Below are 20392 nucleotides of genomic sequence, written 5' to 3'. Positions count from 1 at the left end.
ACCTTTGTAAGCACTCAAATACATATACACACAACCTCATACACAAGCAGAAATAAGCACACAGCAGATAGTGAAAGTGTGAAGTTGGGTCAGTGCTGAGACTGACTGCACACACTGGCAAATGGATATTTGAGCTCATTTTCTGGTATGGTTGATGAAATGTTGAGCACCCTCGGGGAAGCAAAGATCAATCCCCAGTGATTTGCCAAATATCCCCGACTCCTGGGAAATTATCTACACTCGATGATTTTTCTGAGAATGGGATGGCTTAAATAAGATGCTACAAAAGACTGAGAGCAAGCTGTTGGCTCAGACTAGGACACTCAGTTCGATGACCCTCTGGCAACAGGCATTTCCCATTAATTGGTCCCACACTAGCAGTTAGGAAAAGAGAAGTGAATAATTGTGACAATGAGAAACTCTTATCTGTCTGAGCTCAGGCAACTTACCGACTGACGTGAAAGTGAGCTTCCAGCCTTGGTTATCCCCCGAATCATCACTGTGGAAGTGAATGTGAATACTGCTGCTGTTTGTATCGATCTTTCCTGGACTTTTATCTCCACAATATGGGCCAAACTCCTTTGTTCCAGCTTTAATCTGCAACAAATAAACACCAAACACAGAGAATGAACTGAGAAATCTGAACTCAGCTGGGAACCTTATTCGCGGATTCACAAGGAAAAAAAACAAATCAACAATTACACAAACAAAGTAAATGTCAATCAACAGTCCCATAGACATCCCATGTGAACATTCTGATTAAATTTAACTATAACTGATTAAAATTTCACAAAATGTTTTCAAATGGATAAAATTTGCGTTTTTGGCCAAATGAGCATCAAAATCCAGCTAATCAGTCATTATGAAGGAAGCTCCCACAGGAACATGGGAACTAGGAGCTGGAGGAGACCATTTGGCTTTTTGAGCCTGCTCCACTATTCAATATGGTTATAGCTCATCCTTTTTCTCAGTGTCCTTTTTTGCTGAATTCTAAACTGCTCCCTCTCCTCAGGCTTAGAGCCTTTTTTCCATTTTGGGAAAAATTCAGGATAGTATTAGATCCAAATTAGGGATAGTATTAGGTCCAAAGAGGAGACAAATAGAATTCTAATTTCTTCCATAAGCCATGTTGAACCACCCTTCTTGTTGCGCCAGATAGGAATGGATAATTATTGTTATTCGTAAATAGATGTCTTAAATATTTGCCATAATTTATCCACTGCCTACCCTTTTAGTAATGTTCACTAATCCATCATTGTCAACTTGTGCCTCATATTTTCATAGTTCCCTTTATTTAGATTTGGGACATTAATTTCAGATTCAACCTCTTCATCCTATATTTTCATGAAAATTTCTATCATTTAATGGTTAATCTTCCCCAATGGACCCCATGTGACAGATTGTTAATTAATCTTTTTGCATTGTTCAATATTCACTCCAGGAAATTAATCTATATGTAAATTAAAGACACTCATGATTACAATTGTAACCTTATTGCATGTATCTCTAACCTCCTGTTTAATGCCTTTTCTTACAGGGCTGCTACTGATTGGGGGCCTGTAGACAACCCCCAACGATGTTTTCTGCCTCTTGGTATTTTTTATCTTCACCCATACAAATTCCACAACATGTTATTCCAAGCTAATATCATTCTTCATGATTGTACTGACTGCCTCCTTTACTAACATTGCTACCACTTTTGCCCATTTGTTGACCTTCCTCAATACTGAATACCTGGATGTTCAGTTTGCACTCTTGATCACTCTATAGCCATGTCTCCATTACAGCTATACTATAATCATGTATATCTATTTGTGCTGTTAATTAATCAGTTTTATGGCAAATGATCAACACATTAAGATACAATGTCTTTATAATCTTGTTAGTTATCTAAGCTTGATTTTGCACTATGGCCCCATTTGTTTGTTGCCATTTTCTTTTCTGCATTCCATTTTTGTTTCTACTTTTCTGTCTTTCATTTCTACTCTTGTTTCCCCCTTCTCTGTCTCACTGATTTGGTCCCCAGCCTTTTGCTATTTCAGTTTAAACCATCCCTGCCACTACTAGCAATCTTCAAGGACCGCAATTTCCCCCCCGACGTGGTCGACGGTGCCCTCCACCGCATCTCCTCCACTTCCCGCTCCTCCGCCCTTGAGCCCCGCCCCTCCAACCGCCACCAGGACAGAACCCCACTGGTCCTCACCTACCACCCCACCAATCTCCATGTACAGCGCATCATCCGCCGTCACTTCCGCCACCTCCAAACAGACCCCAGCACCAAGGATATATTTCCCTCCCCTCCCCTATCAGCTTTCCGTAGAGACCACTCCCTCCGCGACTCCCTTGTCAGATCCACACACCCCCACCGACCCAACCTCCACTCCCGGCACCTTCCCTTGCAACCGCAGGAGGTGCAACACTTGCGCCCACACCTCCCCCCTCACTTCTCTCCAAGGCCCCAAAGGAAACTTCCATATCCGCCACAGATTCACCTGCACCTCCACCCACATCATCTACTGCATCCGCTGCAGCCGGTGTGGCCTCCTCTATATTGGGGAGACATGCCGCCTACTTGCGGAGCGATTCAGAGAGCACCTCTGGGCCACCTGGACGAACCAACCCAACCACCCTGTAGCACAGCATTTCAACTCCCCCTCCCACTCCACCGAGGATATGCAGGTCATTGGACTCATCCACCACCAAACCACAACAACGCGACGGTCGGAGGAGGAGCGTCTTATCTTCCGACTGGGAACCCTCCAACCACAGGGGATGAACTTGGACTTCACCAGTTTTTTCATCCCCCCTCCCCCCACCTTGTCTCAGCTGAATCCCTTCAGCCCGGCACCGCCTTCCTGACCTGCAGTCTTCTTCTTGACCTCTCTGCCTCCATCCTACTCCGACCTATCACCCTCACCTTGACCTCTTTCCACCTATCACATTTCCAACGCCCCTCCTCCAAGTCCCTCCTCCCTACCTTTTATCTTCTCCTGCTGAACACTCTCTGCTAATTCCTGAAGAAGGGCCTGTGCCCGAAACGTCGAATCTCCTGTTCCCTGGATGCTGCCTGACCTGCTGTGCTGTTCCAGCAATAAAGTTTCAACTTTGATCTCCAGCATCTGCAGACCTCACTTTCTCCACTAATAGCAATCAGCACTGCCCACCCCTCCCCCACACTGTGGACATGGCTGGCTGAAATGCAACCCATCCTGTTTGTATTGGTTCCATTTTTCCAATAACCTGTCCCAATGCCCAGGAATGGTCCCCTACACAATTTCTTCAACCGTGTATTCATTTGGTATATTCATATTTCTATGCTCACTATCATGTTGCACTGGAAGCAATCCTAAGATTACTACTTTTGAGGTCTTATTTAGTAATTTACATCTTACTCCCTGCATTTTGCTTATAGGATCTCATCTCTTTTTTTACAATGATATTGGTATTGATATTTACCATGACCACTGTTTACCCTCCCCCTTAAGAATGCCTTGCAGCCTCTCTGAGTCCTCATTGACCCTGGCAACAGACAGGCAACTTAGAGAGTCATAGAGATGTACAGCATGGAAACAGACCCTTCGGTCCAACCCGTCCATGCCGACAAGATATCCCAACCCAATCGTCCCACCTGCCAGCACCCGGCCCATATCCCTCCAAACCCTTCCTATTCATATACCCATCCAAATGCCTCTTAAATGTTGCAATTGTACCAGCCTCCACCACATCCTCTGGCAGCTCATTCCATACACGTACCACCCTCTGTGTGAAAAGGTTGCCCCTTAGGTCTCTTTTATATCTTTCCCCTCTCATCCTAAACCTATGCCCTATAGTTCTGGACTCCCCGACCCCAGGGAAAAGACTTTGTCTATTTATCCTATGCATGCCCCTCATAATTTTTAAACCTCTGTAAGGTCACCTCTCAGCCTCCGATGCTCCAGGGAAAACAGCCCCAACCTGTTCAGCCTCTCCCTGTAGCTCAGATCCTCCAACTCTGGCAACATCCTCGTAAATCTTTTCTAAACCCTTTCAAGTCTCACAACATCTTTCCGATAGGAAGGAGACCAGAATTGCACGCAATATTCCAACAGTGGCCTAACCAATGTCCTGTACAACTGCAACATGACCTCCCACCTTCTGTACTCAATATTCTGACCAATAAAGGAAAGCATACCAAACGCCTTCTTCACTATCCTATCTACCTGCGACTCCACTTTCAAGGAGCTATGAACATGCACTCCAAGGTCTTTTTGTTCAGCAATACTCCCTAGGACCTTACCATTAAGTGTATAAGTCCTGCTAAGATTTGCTTTCCCAAAATGCAGCACCTCGCATTTATCTGAATTAAACTCCATCTGCCACTTCTCAGCCTATTGGCCCATCTGGTCCAGATCTTGTTGTAATCTGAGGTAACCCTTTTTGCTGTCCACTACACCTCCAATTTTGGTGTCATCTGCAAACTTACTAACTGTACCTCTTATGCTCACATCCAAATCATTTATGTAAATGACAAAAAGTAGTGGACCCAGCACCAATCCTTGTGGCCCTCCACTGGTCACAGGCCTCCAGTCTGAAAAACAACCCTCCACCTCTGTCTTTTACCTTTGAGCCAGTTCTGTATCCAAATGGCTAGTTCTCCCTGTATTCCATGAGATCTAACCTTGCTAATCAGTCTCCCAAGGGGAACCTTGTCGAACACCTTACTGAAGTCCATATAGATCACATCTACTGCTCTGCCCTCATCAAACTTCTTTGTTACTTCTTCAAAAAACTCAATCAAGTTTGTGAGACATAATTTCCCACGCACAAAGCCATGTTGACTATCCCGAATCAGTCCTTGCCTTTCCAAATACATGTACATCCTGTCCCTCAGGATTCCCTCCAACAACTTGCCCACCACTGAGGTCAGGCTCACCGGTCTATAGTTCCCTGACTTGTCTTTACCGCCCTTCTTAAACAGTGGCACCACATTTGCCAACCTCCAGTCTTCCGGCACCTCACTTGTGACTATCGATTATACAAATATCTCAGCAAGAGGCCCAGCAATCACTTCTCTAGCTTCCCACAGAGTTCTAGGGTACGTCTGATCAGGTCCTGCGGAATTATTCACCTTTATGCATTTCAAGACATCCAGCACTTCCTCCTTTGTAATCTGGACATTTTGCAAGATGTCATCATCTATTTCCCTACAGTCTATATCTTCCATATCCTTTTCCATAGTAAATACTGTTGCAAAATATTCATTTAGTATCTCCCCCATTTTTTGTGGCTCCACACAAAGGCCACCTTGCTGATCTGTGAGGGCCCCTATTCTCTCCCTCGTTACCCTTTTGTCCTGAATATATTTGTAAAAACCCTTTGGATTCTCCTTATTTCTATTTGCCAAAGCTATCTCATGTCCCCATTTTGCCCTCCTGATTTCCCTCTTAAGTATACTCCTACTTTCTTTATACTCTTCTAAGGATTCACTTGATCTATCCTGTCTATACCTGACATATGCTTCCTTCTTTTTCTTAACCAAACCCTCAATTTCTTTAGTCATCCAGCATTCCCTATACCTACCAGCCTTCCCTTTCACCCTGACAGGAATATACTTTCTCTGGATTCTTGTTATCTCATTTCTGAAGGCTTCCCATTTTCCAGCCGTCCATTTACCTGCGGACATCTGCCTCCAATCAGCTTTCAAAAGTTCTTGCCTAATACCATCAAAATTGGCCTTTCTCCAATTTAGAACTTCAATTTTTAGATCTGGTCTATCCTTTTCCATCACTATTTTAAAACAAATAGAATTATCGTCGCTGGCCCCAAAGTGCTCCCCCGCTGACACCTCAGTCACTTGCCCTGCCTTATTTCCCAAGAGTAGGTCAAGTTTTGCACCTTCTCTAGTAGGTACATCCACATACTGAATCAGAAAATTGTCTTGTACACACTTAAGAAATTCCTCTCCATCTAAACCTTTAACACTATGGCAGTCCCAGTCGATGTTTGGAAAGTTAAAATCCCCTACCATAAATACCCTATTATTCTTACAGATAGCTGAGATCTCCTTACAAGTTTGTTTTTCAATTTCCCTCTGACTATTGGGAGGTCTATAATACAATCCCAATAATGTGATCAATCCTGGAGTCTCTTTTGCGGCTTCAGGAACAGCCATTACTATTCAATTTCTCAACTTTATACTCTGCTATTCTTCTTCCTCTCTTTCTGCACATCAGAGCCACCCCTGGTGCCATGGTCTTGGCTGCTGCTGTTATCCCATGAGATGTTGCCTACCCCAATGGTAATCAAACAATATACCTATTGGTGGTGGGGGAGGGAAGGGGGGGCGGGTGGACGTAAGTGTCTGTTCCACTACCTGCCTTCCTTTATTCTGTCTGGTGGTCACCTATTCCCTCCTCTGCCTGTTCAATTGCTACCTGCAGTATGGCTACCTCACTGAACATGTTGTCCATGATAATCACTGCGCAAGTCCATCCACTGCTCCAGCTCCGAAATGCAGTTGCTACATCTGGACACACTTCCTTCACACATGGTCACCAGAGACACTGGATATATCCATGACTTCCCGTATGGTGTAGGAGGAGTATATTACAGTTATGGAAGCTACTATTGTGACTTCCCTTCAGAATAAGTTCTTTACTTACGTCCTTTAAACAATAATTACAGAAGGCACCTTTTCCACTCCAAACAATCCCACCACAGCCCAAAATTCCTGCCTTAGTTTGTTTAAGCTAATGGACTGCAGCAGTTTAATCAGTAGAAAAACTAAGAGTGGAAGTACTCACCTGACCTTCTCCAGATACTTTCTAATTCAGAGCTATTTAAAGATTCACCCAAACATCACCACTGTCCACTTGCGCTGCTTCATACTGAATTCTTCCCAGTCTGCTTCACAGTGATGCTCTACTATCAAAGGATGCCGCACTGTTGGAGAGTCATTACTATGGGAGTGCTGTACTGACAGAGGGTCAGGACTGAGGGAGCTCTGCAGTGATAGAGGGTCAGTATTGAGGGAGTGCTGCACTGTCGGAGGATCAGTACTGAGCGATTGCTGCACTGTCGGAGGATCAGTACTGAGCAATTGCTGCACTGTCAGAGGGTCAGTACTGAGGGAGTGCTGCAATGTCAGAGAGTTAGTATTCAGGGAGGGCTGTACTGTCAGAGGGTCAGTATTGAGGGAGTGCTGCAATGTCAGAGGGTCAGTATTGAGGGAGTGCTGCACCGTCAGAGGGTCAGAACTGAGGGAGTGCTGTATTGCTGGAGAGTCAGTACTAGGAGAGTGCTGCACTTTTGGAGGGTCAATACTGAGAAGGTGCTGCTCTTTTGGAGGGATAGCATTGACAGAGCTCTTTGCTATTGGAAGATCAGTACTGAAGGAATGCCGCACAGTCAAAAGGGTCAATACTGAGAGAGTATGGTGGCGCAGTGGTTAGCACTGTTGCCTCACAGCACCAGAGACCGGGTTAATTCCTGCCTCAGGCGACTCTCTGTGTGGAGTTTACACATTCTCCCCGTGTCTGCATGGGTTTCCTCCAGGTGCTCCGGTTTCCTCCCACAATCCAAAAATGTGCAGGTTAGGTGAATTGGCCATGCTAAATTGTCCGTAGTGTTAGGTGAAGGGGTAAATGTAGGGGAATGGGTCTGGGTGGGTTGCGCTTCGCCAGGTCGGTGTGGACTTGTTGGGCTGAAGGGCCTGTTTCCATGCTATAAGTAATCTAATCTAATCTCTGGTGGAGGGCCAGTAATGAGAGTGTTGTTCTGTTGGAAGGTCAGCACTGAAGGGCCACCATACTGTCAAAGAAACTTCATTGATATCCTGCCTCTCTGTTAATCCCGTATTTGAGGTCATTGCTGAATTTTTCTCACGTGTAACATGTCCCATACAATGACGCACCTTCAGGTAGTCATAAGGGCACGGCACATCTGGATGATCTTCTAAATCAAAGATGTCTGCAAATTCCAAAGAGATGGTGTATCCTTCCTCCAGTTCAATGCGGTATAGACAGTCTGAGCTTTTGGGATACGAATTGGGATAGTCTGGACTGCTGATCACGCCTGATTTCTCAGTGAACACATTGTCACGACACTCAACTTGTGAGAAATGAAAACAAACAGCAAGTCAACAAATCATTAACCAGGGACAGACCAAGAACTGCTGCTCATGATCAGCCGACAATTTGCTTAATTTCAAAGTTAAAAGGTGACAGGAAACTGAGAAATGGAGCAAAGGGTGAGGAAGGTGGTGACAAACCCCAGAAGGGAACAGCTAGTGGGTGATGTAGTCAGACATGAGGCAAATAAAACTTAAAGAAAATTGTGGAACAATATATTAAGTTAAAAACAACGAGCAATGTGAAGTAAGATGACACATTGTCAATCATTGGTTTGATCACATTGTATTCAATCTGGGCACATCGCACTTTAGGAAAGAAAAATTGTATAGTGTATTGTAATCTAGAACCCGCTGCCTGAGTGGGCAGTGCAAACAGATTTAGTCATAACTTTGAAGAAGAAATTAGTTATGGTAGTGAAATGAGCCAATGATGCCACAATAGGCTCCATGGACTCTATCATTCTCTGATCCAATAATAGTGATCACACACAGACCAAAATCTAAAGTGAGTGCACACAGTGACTATAGTATGCAAACAGCCAAATACACAAATTATGAACAGAGATTAGGCCATGCATTGCTTAATAGGACTGTATCTACCTCTGACTTAAAATATTCAAGGACTCTGGTTCTACCACCTTTTCAGGGAGCGTTCCAAAGCATCATGGGCCCATTATGAGAAAAAAAAATGATTTTTGAACAATGATCCTAGTTCTCAATTCTCCCACAAGTGAAAACAGCCTCTCCACACCTACCATATCAACATTCCTCCTAAACTTAACATGTTTCAGTGGATATAATCCTATCCTGTCTAACCATTCCTCATAACCATTCCTGTCTAACCCTCTCATTCACTTTCTGAATTGCCCAGTACTCCAGATGGGGTCTCACCAGTGACCTGTACAACTAAAACACAACTTCCCTACTTGTGTATTCATTTCCCCTCACAATCAAAAACATTCAAGATCATTTCCAGGGATGAGAAACTTCAGTTGAGGATAGATAGAAGAAGTTGGGACTGTTCTCTTTGGAGAGAGGAGATTAAATAGAATGTTCAAAATCATGAGTGGGATGGATAGAGTAGATTGGGAGAAACTGTTCCCACCCCTAAAAGGAACAAGAGCAAATAAGCATAGGTTTAGTGTAGTTTGTAAAAGGAGAAAATATGATCTGAGAAAAATACATTTTCACTCAGCAAGTAGTGTCTGGAATGTACCATCTGGAAATGTGGGGGTAGATTAAATTGAGGCATTCAAGAGGACATTGGATGATAATTTGGACAGAAATGGTGTGCAAGGATATGGGGAGAAAACAAGAGATTGGGGCTAGGTAATGATGCTTGTTTGAAGATTCAGTACAGTTATAATGGGCCAAATGTCCTCCTCCTATCCTGTGATATTTCTGTGATTCAGTGTTTCTATTATCTTTCCTAATTGCTTGTTGCACCTTCAGTCTAACCTTTGTGATTAATGCATAAGGAGACCCAGATCCATTTGCATCTCAGAGCTCTGCAGTCTCTCCCCATATAGATAACATGCTTTCGTTTTTCTTCTGACCAAAATGGGCCATTTCACATTTTTTCACATTGTACTCAATTTTCCACTTTGCCACATCTTTTCCTACTCATTTAACCTATCTATATATTTTGCAGCCTCCTTATTTCGTCTGCATAACTGTAACCACATCTTCAACCTTGCATCCAAGTCATTGATATTAATTACAAACATTGAGGTTGCAGCACCAGTCTCTGTAGCACACCATGTGTTACATCTTGCCTGCCACAAAAAGATCCATTCATGATGATAGTTTCCTGTTGTCAGGTAATCTTCTCTCCATGCCAATATGTTACCCATATACACAAGAAGTTTGAGTATATATTGCCAATGTGTTTAAGTATACACAGATGGTGTGTGGTACATGCTTACTGTGAAAGTACATGGTCAGTGTGAGTGGCAATTTATTTGGTGAGTAGTGTACACTGTCAGTGCAAATTTGAGTGTACACAGTCAGTGAGAATTTCCTGTAAATACTATGTCTTTTTATTTTTCTGTATTTTTAAATTGCAGACTTAAATGGGAAAAGAATTGTTTTAAAACCAGAAAGGTTACTGAAACAAAATAATCTGACTGTCATTGTAAGCACTATTTACACAGCTGCTGGTTCAAGTAGGAGCAGGAGAACATGCAGACAAGCTGGAGCCAAAAGGTGTATACAAATGAAGGTTCAACTGGCAACATGGAGCTGATTAGTCTGTGAACTAGTAACCAGTTATCAATAACAAAAGGCCTTCTGCCTGCCTTCAAATGTGATTGGTTCTCAGGTAACTGAACAGCTTGGGCCTGGGAACAAGTTAGAGACAAGTCATCAAACTTCTACCAGTTCAGGAGCTCTCTCTGTTCTCTGCAGTAAAAGCTACTTTAAGCCTGGCCTGTAGTTTCTATCAACTTGCATACAAAGTCATATAAATTGGGAGACTATTTGTACTTTTTTAAAATGTAACTTCTGTGACCACTCTGGGAAGGCTTGATTTCCAGTGTGTTAACCTGGTAAGTCATAATAGTAAGCTGTGTGAATGTCAGAATTTGCAACCAACGTGATTGTGAATGTAACACTACCTTTACAGGTCCGGTTATCTGAATGAAGGATGTAGCTGAATCTGCAAGAGCAGTAAAATCCACCGATGTAATTGTGACAGAAATGGTCGCAGACCAATGCTTCATCCAACTTCTCCACACACTCATCAATATCTACAAAGGAAAAGGCAATTAATCACAGCATCCTACACCAGATATTCCAGTGACCAGTGAAATAACCACTGGCTGGAGAAATGCTACTGACAGGAGAAATTAGTGATGGATCACTGATCCCATCTCTCATTGCTTCATTAGTCTCTCTACTCCATTTTAGTGACTTTGGGCTTTCTTTTCATGGCACCTTCTCCAACTCTTTTTTTCCAATATATTATGTCTGTTGTCAGCATCAACATTTGAGGTAAACATTTCACTTTTTTTCTTTTATATCAATCTGTGCTGAGTGATTCACAGAGTCACAGAGGTCTACAGCACAGAAAATGATCCTTTGCCTCATTGAGTCCACACCGATTAAAAACACCCACCTAACTATTCTAGCACTTGGTCAATAGACTTGTATTCCTTGGCATAGCAAGTATACATTCAAATACTATTCCTCATCCTTGGCATATTTCATGTTCTTCACAGTGTCCTTGTCCTCTCAACCCCATGACCATGGGCTTAATCATTCACCAGGTTCTCCCTGTCCCTCACATTCTGTCTCGCTCTCTTCCTCTTTATCCCTCTCTCTCTCTTTATCACTCACTCTTTATCCCTCTCTATAAAAGTTTTATCTTTTGTTGAAAGAAATACACAGTTGGTGGAGCTTTTCATCTTGCATTCTTCGGGATAAATTTGCTAGAATTTGTAAAAATTCAGAGAGTAAGAATATTTGCCTAGTGTGAGAGAAGAATATTGACTGGTTGGCAAGTGCACTGTGATTGATACTAGCATAGCCATTGAGAATGCACTCATTGATGCTGATTGACAATTAACTGTTTGGCTTTGCTCAGTGCACTCCAACACAAATCATGGTGATCTAGACTCACCATCATTGTGTGAATCAGTATTCACTGTATTTATGAATTCAGTAACTTGCACAGTTGAGGTCACTTTCAATGACAGCATGTATGCCCAAATTGATGGTGTTGCCATGGGACCCACACTTGGCACAATGACAGAGCCATTCCAGCAAGCACTGTCTTCAGTGTTAAACAGTGACAGACCAATTACTATAACTCAGGTGTTTGATGGTGACAACCATATCCACAATTGTACTATATCCCAGTGTTATACAGTGACAGTCCTACCCCCACTTGTAGTATACCCCAATGTTATTCAGTGACAATCCTATCCCTAGTGTTCAATCACTCTGTTATACCACATCTGGAGTTTAGAGAGAGACGTTCTGAAAATTTCTAGGCGCCAAAGTAGTAACAAATGAAAATTATTTTTGATGAAAGTTCCTATATTCACCTGATAATCCAGCCTGTATTACTGGGAATTAATCAATCCCAGGGTTCCTTGCTGCACTGCCTCCCCTGGTTAATATCCTTCCATGTCTTGGTGACTGATCCTTATCATCTGTGTTACACTGTATTCTTTCACCCCACAAATTACATCCAATATTCACAGACTGACAGGAAGAAAAGGGTTCTGCTTGGTGAGTGTTTTGGTAACTGGTAGGCTATTTCTAGTGGGGTTGTGCAGGGCCCTTTGCTGTTCATGATACACATTACCAATTTAGACTTTAATATGGGGAATGACTAACAGGATTACAAATGGCACAAAGATTGACCATTTGGTTGATAATGAAAGGGGTAGCTATAGATGGAGGAAGACATCAATGGACTGGTCAGCTGGTTAGAAACGTGACCTTTTCATCATTTACATAAATTATTTGAATGTGAATGTAAGAGATATAGTTAGTAAATTTGCAGATGACACCAAAATTAGAGGTGTAATGGACAGCGAAGAACGTTACCTGAGAGTACAATGGGTTCTTAATCAGATGTGGGCCAATAGGCCGAGGAATGGTAAATGAAGTTTATTGTGGTTCTGTTCGCCAAGCTGGGAATTTGTGTTGCAGACGTTTTGTCCCCTGTCTAGGTGACATTCTCAATACTTGGGAGCCTCCTGTGAAGCACTTCTGTGATGTTTCCTCCGGCATTTATAGTGATTTGTGTCTGCCACTTCCGGTTGTCAGTTCCAGCTGTCTGCTGCAGTGGCCGGTATATTGGGTCCAGGTCGATGTGCTTATTGATTGAATCTATTATAGGACAAGCCAAACAGAGAACAGCCAGGGAATTCCTAGAGGCATGGCACTCATCCACAGATTCAATCAGTAAGCACATCGACCTGGACCCAAAATACCGGCCACTGCAGCGGACAGCTGGAACTGACAACTGGAAGCGACAGATACAAATCACTATAAATGCCGGAGGAAACATCACAGAAGTGCTTCACAGGAGGCTCCCAAGCACTGAGGATGTCACCTAGACAGGGGACGAAACGTCTGCAACACAAATTCCCAGCTCGGCGAACAGAACCACAACAACGAGCACCCGAGCTACAAATCTTCACACAAACTTTGAAAATGAAGTTTAATTTAGATAGGTGTGAGGTGCTGCATTTTCGAAAGGCAAATCAGGGCAGGACTTAGACACTTAATGTAAGGTCCTGGGGAGTATTGCTGAACAAAGAGACCTTGAAGTGCAGGTTCATAGCTCCTTGAAAGTGGGGTCACAAAAAGACAGGATAATGAAGAAAGTATTTGGTATGCGTGCATTTATTGGTCAATGCATTGAGTAAAGGTGTTGGGAGGTCATGTTGCGGCTGGACAGAACATTGGCAAAGCCACTTTTGGAATATTGTGTACAGTTCTTGTATCCCTGCTATAGGAAGGATGTTGTGAAATTTGAAATGGTTCAGAAAAGATTAACAAGGATGTTGCCAGGGTTGGAGGATTTGCGCGATCGGGGCTGTTTACCCTGGAGCATTGGAGGCTGAGGGGTGACTTTATAAAGGTTTATAAAATTATAAGGGACATGGATAGAGTAAATATGGTGGAGTCTAGAACTAGAGGGCATAGGTTTAGGGTGAAAGGGGAAAGTTTAAAAGGGACTTAACGGACAACTCTTTCACACAAACAGTGGGGCATGTATGGAATGAGCTGCCAGAGGAAGTGGTGGAGGCTGGTACAATTACAACATTTAAAAAGCATCTGAATGGGTATATGAATAGGTAAGGTTCACAGAGATAGAACGGCAAATAAAACTAGATTAATTTTGGATATCTGTTCAGCGTGGACGGGTTGGACCCAAAGGTCTGTTTCCATGCTGTACATCCCTATGACTCTATGAATCTAGGTGGAATTCATACCAAAGAGTGTGAGGTGATGCACTTAGGAAGAGCAAATAAGGCAAGGGAATTGACACCATGTACAATCTACAATCTATATGGTATATTGTATGTGTGATACATGCTATACAATACCACTAGACCCCGAAAGTAACAGACAGGTATTTACAATGCTCACAATGAATATGGAAGATTTTAGTGGCCAAGAGCTAAAGTATAAGAGCAAGCTGACTTAAGTTTCAGAAGTTTACACAGTCTGGTCACCACATTGCAGGAAGAACATGATCACATCATGGGGTGTCACTAGGACTGGAGAGTTTTAGCCAGGAAGAAGGATAGGATTGATTGGGTCTGTTTCCTTTATAACAGTAGTACCTGAGGAGAAATGTAACTAATGTATAACATAATGAGAGCTGAGGTACAGTGCTGAGGAAGGATTTGCCTGAGCAGAGAGGTCAATCACCAGTGACAATCCTTTGGCAGAAGGATTAAACAGAAGTTAAGATTACTTACAGTGTAGAAACAGGCCCTTCGGCCCAACAAGTCCACACCGACCCTCTGAAGAGCAACCCTCCAAGACCCATTCCCCTACACCTAACACTACAGGCAATTTAGCATGGCCAATTCACCTAACCTGCACATCTTTAGACTGTGGGAGGAAACCGGAGCACACCCACACGGAGAAGATGCGCAAACTCCTTACAGACAGTTGCCCAAGGTGGGATTTGAACGCGGGTCTCTGACACTGTGAGGGAGCAGTGCTAACCACTGTGCTACCTTATTTTCACTAGAGGTCAGTGGGGATCTGGGGTTCACTGCCTTATTGGGTGTTCCAGACTGAAACCCCTTAATCCATTGCATAAATATGTGGGCATGCCTCTAAAATGCTGGCACTGACAGGGAAACAGATCAGGAGTGGGAAGAGTTCATTTTTAATTAATTCATACGATGTGGGCATCATTTATTGACCATCCCTAATTGCACAGATAGGAGTTAAGAGTTAACCACATTACTATGGGTCAGGAGTCACCTGTAGGTCAGACCAGGTGAAGTTTCCTTCCCCAAAGGACATGAGTGAACCAGGTGGATTTTTTCAACAATCAACGATGGTCTCATAGTCATCAATTAGACTCTTACTTCCAGACTTTTTAAAAAATATTTGAATTCAAAGTCCACCATCCATCATGGTGGATTTGAACCTGCATCTCCAGACCATTAACTGGGTCTCTCAATTAACAGTCAAGTGATCATACCACAAGGTAATTGCTTCCCCTGATGAGAAGGGATAGACATGAGTGCTCTTTCTCAGTCAGATTGGACAAAATAGGCTGAATTATGTCCTTCTGACCTGTAAATATTTCTTTATTTCTGGTCTACTGGTCAGGGGACTAGTTGAGGTGATACCACTGACTCTCAAATCTTCCTATGCCAGATGCATTTCAGACCAATCAGCATAGGAACTGAGCAGCGTGCGGCAGAGAGCTGCTGATACTTTGTGTTTGGGGGGGTGAATTCCCACCCTGTGAGTTCCTGTCAGAGAAGTGCTCTATTTAACTGCTTTCACCAGGATTGTTTCTTTTACACTTTAACTCTTGCCACCACCATTCCAGGGATGCTCCAGGGAAACCAGCCTCAGCATATTCAGCCTCTCCCTATAGCTCAAGTCCTCCAACCCTGGCAACAATCCTTGGAAGTCTTTTCTGAACCCTTTCAGGTTGCCCAACATCCTTCCTACAGGAGGGAGACCAGAATTGCACACAATATTCCAAAAGTGGTCTGACTAGTGTCCTGTACAGCCGCAAAATGATCTCCCACCTCCGATACTCAATGCCCTGACCAATAAAGGAAAACATACCAAATGCTTTCTTCACTATCCTAACTACCTGTGATTCCACTTTCAAGGAACTATGAACATGCACTCCAAGGTCTCTTGGTTCAGCAACACTCCCCATTAAGGTATACATCCTGCCCTGATTTCCCTTTCCAAAATGCAGCAAATCACATTTATCTAAATTAAACTCCACCTGCCACGCCTCAATCCATTGGCCCATCTGATCAAGATCCTGTTGTACTCTGAGGTAACCTTCTTCGCTGTCCACTACACCTCCAATTTTGGTGTCATCTGCAAACTTACTAACCAAACCTCTTACATTCACATCCAAATCATTTTTATAAATGATGAAAAGCAGTGGACCCAGCGCCAATCCTTGTGGCACACCACTGGTCACAGGCATCCAGTCTGAAAAACAACCCTCCACCACCACCCTCTGTCTTCTATCTTCTAGCCAGTTCTGTATCCAAATGGCTAGTTCTCCCTGTATTCCATGAGATCTAACCTTGCTAACCAGTTTACCATGAGGAACCTTGTTGAAAGCATTACTGAAATCCATATAGATCATGTCCACAGCTCTGCCCTCATCAATCCTCTTCATTACATCTTCAAAAAACTCATTCAAGTTCGTGAGACATGATTTCCCACACACAAAGCCGTGTTGATTATCCCTAACCAGTCCTTGCCTTTCCAAATACATGTAAGTCCTGTTCCTGACATTACAGAAATTTTAGGATGGTTGATCCACCTAACCTGCACATCATTGGACTGGGGAGGAAACCAAAGCACCCAGGAGAAATCTACACAACAAAAGGAGAATGTGCAAACTCCACATGAGCAGTCACCAGAGAGTGGAATTGAACCCAGGTCACTGATGTAATGAAGCAGCAGTGCTAACCACAGTGCCAGCATTCACCTGGTGAATATGTGCTGCTGTCCAGGTGCCTTCCCATTCCCAAACTGATGGGAGTAAAGACTGCAAGGTGACAGAATCCCCACTTGTGACTGTCCTGACTAAATGTCCTCTGCCACTAATCTAGCCACAGAGAAGTCACAAGATTCCACCTACTGTTTGATACTCATGCTTTGGGATCATAATCTGATGAACTGACTAAAAATCAACTCACCGACGGCGGAATAATGAGCTTCAAAGCCAGTAAATCGCTCCTCGTTGGAAAAATCTGTCTTGAACGTAACAGTCATGGTGTTGCTGTTTGTTAAGACAAACTCTTGGCCAGGGATTCGTTCAGTGTCAGTACTCTCTCTGCCACAAAATGTTTCCTGCAAATCATCAGACATGACCTAGAATCAAAAGAGAGATTTTAGCACCACAGACGAGGAATGGAAGATCCCACTTTTCATTCTTAGGTTCCATTCTCCACAGCCATCTTGTTAATCCAAACCCTCCTGCAACTCTTCAATTTTCACGACATAATCTCTTTGATGACTCTCAGTGCAAATGCTTCGCTCCTCAGATTCTGACTCAGCACTGCCTGTTTCCATGGCAAACGTTGTGTCAAGCATCAAAATATAACAGGCTTCCTGAGCACAATGAATCAGTGATTGTGAAACAGTAACACATACACACTCACACACTCACACACTCACTCAGTGTCTTGTTAGAAACTTAGCACCTTGGGAAAAAGATTACTTCAAGAAATCTGAGGCAATTTGAGTTTGATTTTCACCACATCTTCAGGATGACTTTCAGAGCAATTTACATTCCGGCCCTTTTTCATCAGTTTGTTCAATTTTAGCTGTTTATTCCTGAGCTGATCCATGATCTCACGAGATCAGAAAACTTTCCATGTTTGTCACAAACGGCACAACTGTAATTCAGCTCAGCCCTGTGCTGAAGCAGTGTCATTGGGGACATCAGATGTACCTCAGGACTCTTTGATTATAGAGGGGGAGAATCTCATGATCATCATTCAGTGCCTCAGTTCAATGCTGATACCATGTTGTCCTTGCTATGGAGCCAGAATTAGATCATGTGCAGAGATTGTGGTGTAATGGTAATGTCAGTAATCCTGCAATTCAGACTAATGATCTGGGAACGGGTTCAAACTCACCATGGCTGTTGGTGGTATTTAACTTTAATTAATTAATGTAGAATGCAAAAAATGGTTTTGCTGTGTAAAAAGGGCACAAAAGAAATGCCAAACTATTACAGGCCAGTTAATCTTACTTTGTTGGTGGAAGAAATTGTTAACATCAATCCTGACAGATCAGGTAAACTGAAACTTAGGCATGGACAGTCAGGGATAGTCAGCATAGCTTTGTTAACGGAAAGTCATGCCTTAGAAATTTGAATGCTTTGAGGAAGTGAGAAAGAGGATCGATGAGGGTAGTGCAGTGGATGTTGTCTCCATGGATTGTAGCAAGGGAGTTGACGAGGTCCCACTTGGCAGACTGGTCAAAAACGTAAAAGCCCATCAGATACAGGATAATGTGTCAAATTGGATCCAAAGTTGCCTTAATAACAAGAAACAAGGTGTAATGGTCGATTACTGCCCTTGCAAATGGAAAGCTGTTTCAAGTGATATTGTGCAGGGCTAGGTGTTTGCACCCCTGGTGTTTGTTTTATCCATTAATGATTTGGAATGGAACATAGGGGCATAACTGGGAAATTTGTAGATGGCACAAAAATTGGCCACATAGTGGATAGTGTAGAGAATAGCTGTAAGCTCCAAAATCATATAGATGGGTTGATGGAGTGGTGAGGAAAGTGGCAGATGGAGTTCAACACTGGTAAGTGTGAGGTAATGCATTTTGGGAGATCAAACAATAAAAGCAAATACACAATAAATGGGAATATATTGAGAAGGGTAGATGAAGTGAGAGATCTTGGCATGCAAATGCGTAAGTCCCTAACGGTAGCAGTACAGTTAAATAAGATTGTAAAGAAGCTATGGAATGCTCTTCTTCATTGGCAGAGGTATAGAACATGTTTGTGTTGCGTCACCATAGTCTTGCCAGACCATAGGGGCTGCTCTCTTATTAGAAAGAAGTGACTGGTGGTGATTTAACCTGAAGGTCACCAGACCTCAGGCAAGGGAAGAGGTTGAGAAGGAGAGTCCTACATGGTAACCTCAAACTGATGATGGGAACTGAACATACGCTATTGGCACCACACTGCTCAGTATAGCATATAAAAGTAGGATCTAATAATGAAATTGTTTTAGACACTAGTGAGGCCACAACTGGAGTATCGTGTGCGTTTCTGGTCACCACATTACTGGAGGATATAACTGCTCTGGAGAGAGTGCAGAGAAGATTTACTAGAATGTTGCCAGGACTGGAGAACTGCAGCTACAAAGAGAAATTGAAGAAGTTGGGGTTGTTTTCCTTGGAACAGAGAAGGCTGAGGGGTGACATAGTGGAGGTATGCAAAATTGTGAGGCATAGTAATAGAGTAGACAGGAGGAACCTTCTTCTCTTAGAGGAGTTCAAAACCAAAAGGTCATAGATTCAAGCTCAGTGGCAGAAGAACTAGAGGTGATGTGAGGAAAGCCTTTTTATGCAGAGAATGCTGGGTAGTCTGGAATACATTGCTGAAGTTGGTGATGCCTGCAGAGACCCTAAACTGTTTTAAGAAGTACCTGGATTTGCATCTTGCATGCTGTAAGCTACAGGGCTATGAGCCATGTGCAGGAAGATGGGATTAGAAAGAGCATCTGGGTGGAAGAAGCAAAAATGACAAAAGGAAATTATTTTTATGTAGTAACTGGTGAGCATCTACAATGTACTATGCAATGGCCATGTTGCCTCTAATTCTTCCTTTTGCTACATGGATCTCCAAGGTTCCATCACAGCAGTGACTTCTGGAACCAGATGTCAATTGGTCTGTACGCCAATGGTATGTTGAAAATCCTGGACCCTCTGAGCAGCTGCATGGCTTTAACATTGCCCGAGTGGGACTCAGAAGTGGAGTTATTCAAGTGGTAATTGCATTATATTCTGAGGAAAACAAATTCTGAGGGGTTGGGTGGGGGAGGGGGAGAAATAAAGGCAGGTGAATTCACTCAGTATGCTCCCCTTAGAGAGAGATGGGAGTTGAAGTGGATCAGTTGATTTAAAGAAGATGTAAAGGTCACTGATTCAATCTGGGGTTTTGGCCAAGTATGTGGAAAGAGATGAAGTGGATGCTGATAGTATAGTGACAGGTTTCCTATCAATGAGTCACAAGGCCTGAGTTCCAGTCTCACCTGTTTCAAGCATGTATCATAACATCTCTGATTAGAAAATATTTATTGCAGTTGCTGAATCCCTAGACTCTATTTGTCTGTTGAGCCATGCATGGAAACTGAAATCTTTAGATAAATTGAACCTATTAGTGCTGGAAGTGAGATTGTTGAATTTGCATAGAGGAATTAATGAATGTTGGACTGGGGCTTGTCTGGTGCAGTGGTGATGTCCCTCCCTCTGGAAAGACTCAGCAGGTCTAGCAGCATCTGTGGAGAGAAAACAGAGTTAATGTTTCGGGTTGATTGAGTTGATTGAAGAAGGGTCACTGGATCT

The 20392-nt window shown here is 43.1% G+C and overlaps 1 protein-coding gene across 3 annotated transcripts in view; it reads right to left on the bottom strand.

Annotated features, from left to right (window-relative positions):
- Positions 1–20392, bottom strand: part of masp1 (MBL associated serine protease 1) — a 133767-nt gene that overhangs the window by 94484 nt on the left and 18891 nt on the right. For all 3 annotated transcript variants that reach the window (XM_043702533.2, XM_087993436.1, XM_043702532.2), the window contains exons 3-6: positions 16999–17173; positions 10726–10857; positions 7892–8088; positions 450–597 (exon numbers count right to left, since the gene is read on the bottom strand). In XM_043702533.2, the coding sequence (XP_043558468.2) occupies positions 450–597; positions 7892–8088; positions 10726–10857; positions 16999–17173 (652 nt within the window). The remainder of the gene's footprint in view (positions 1–449; positions 598–7891; positions 8089–10725; positions 10858–16998; positions 17174–20392) is intronic.

Source organism: Chiloscyllium plagiosum, unplaced genomic scaffold (assembly GCF_037043375.1).
Source record: "Chiloscyllium plagiosum isolate Xiang-an unplaced genomic scaffold, Cpla_swu_hap1 HiC_scaffold_13, whole genome shotgun sequence".
Lineage (NCBI taxonomy): Eukaryota > Metazoa > Chordata > Chondrichthyes > Orectolobiformes > Hemiscylliidae > Chiloscyllium > Chiloscyllium plagiosum.
Note: the sequence above shows the minus strand (reverse complement) of the source record. Positions and strands in the feature narration are given on the sequence as shown.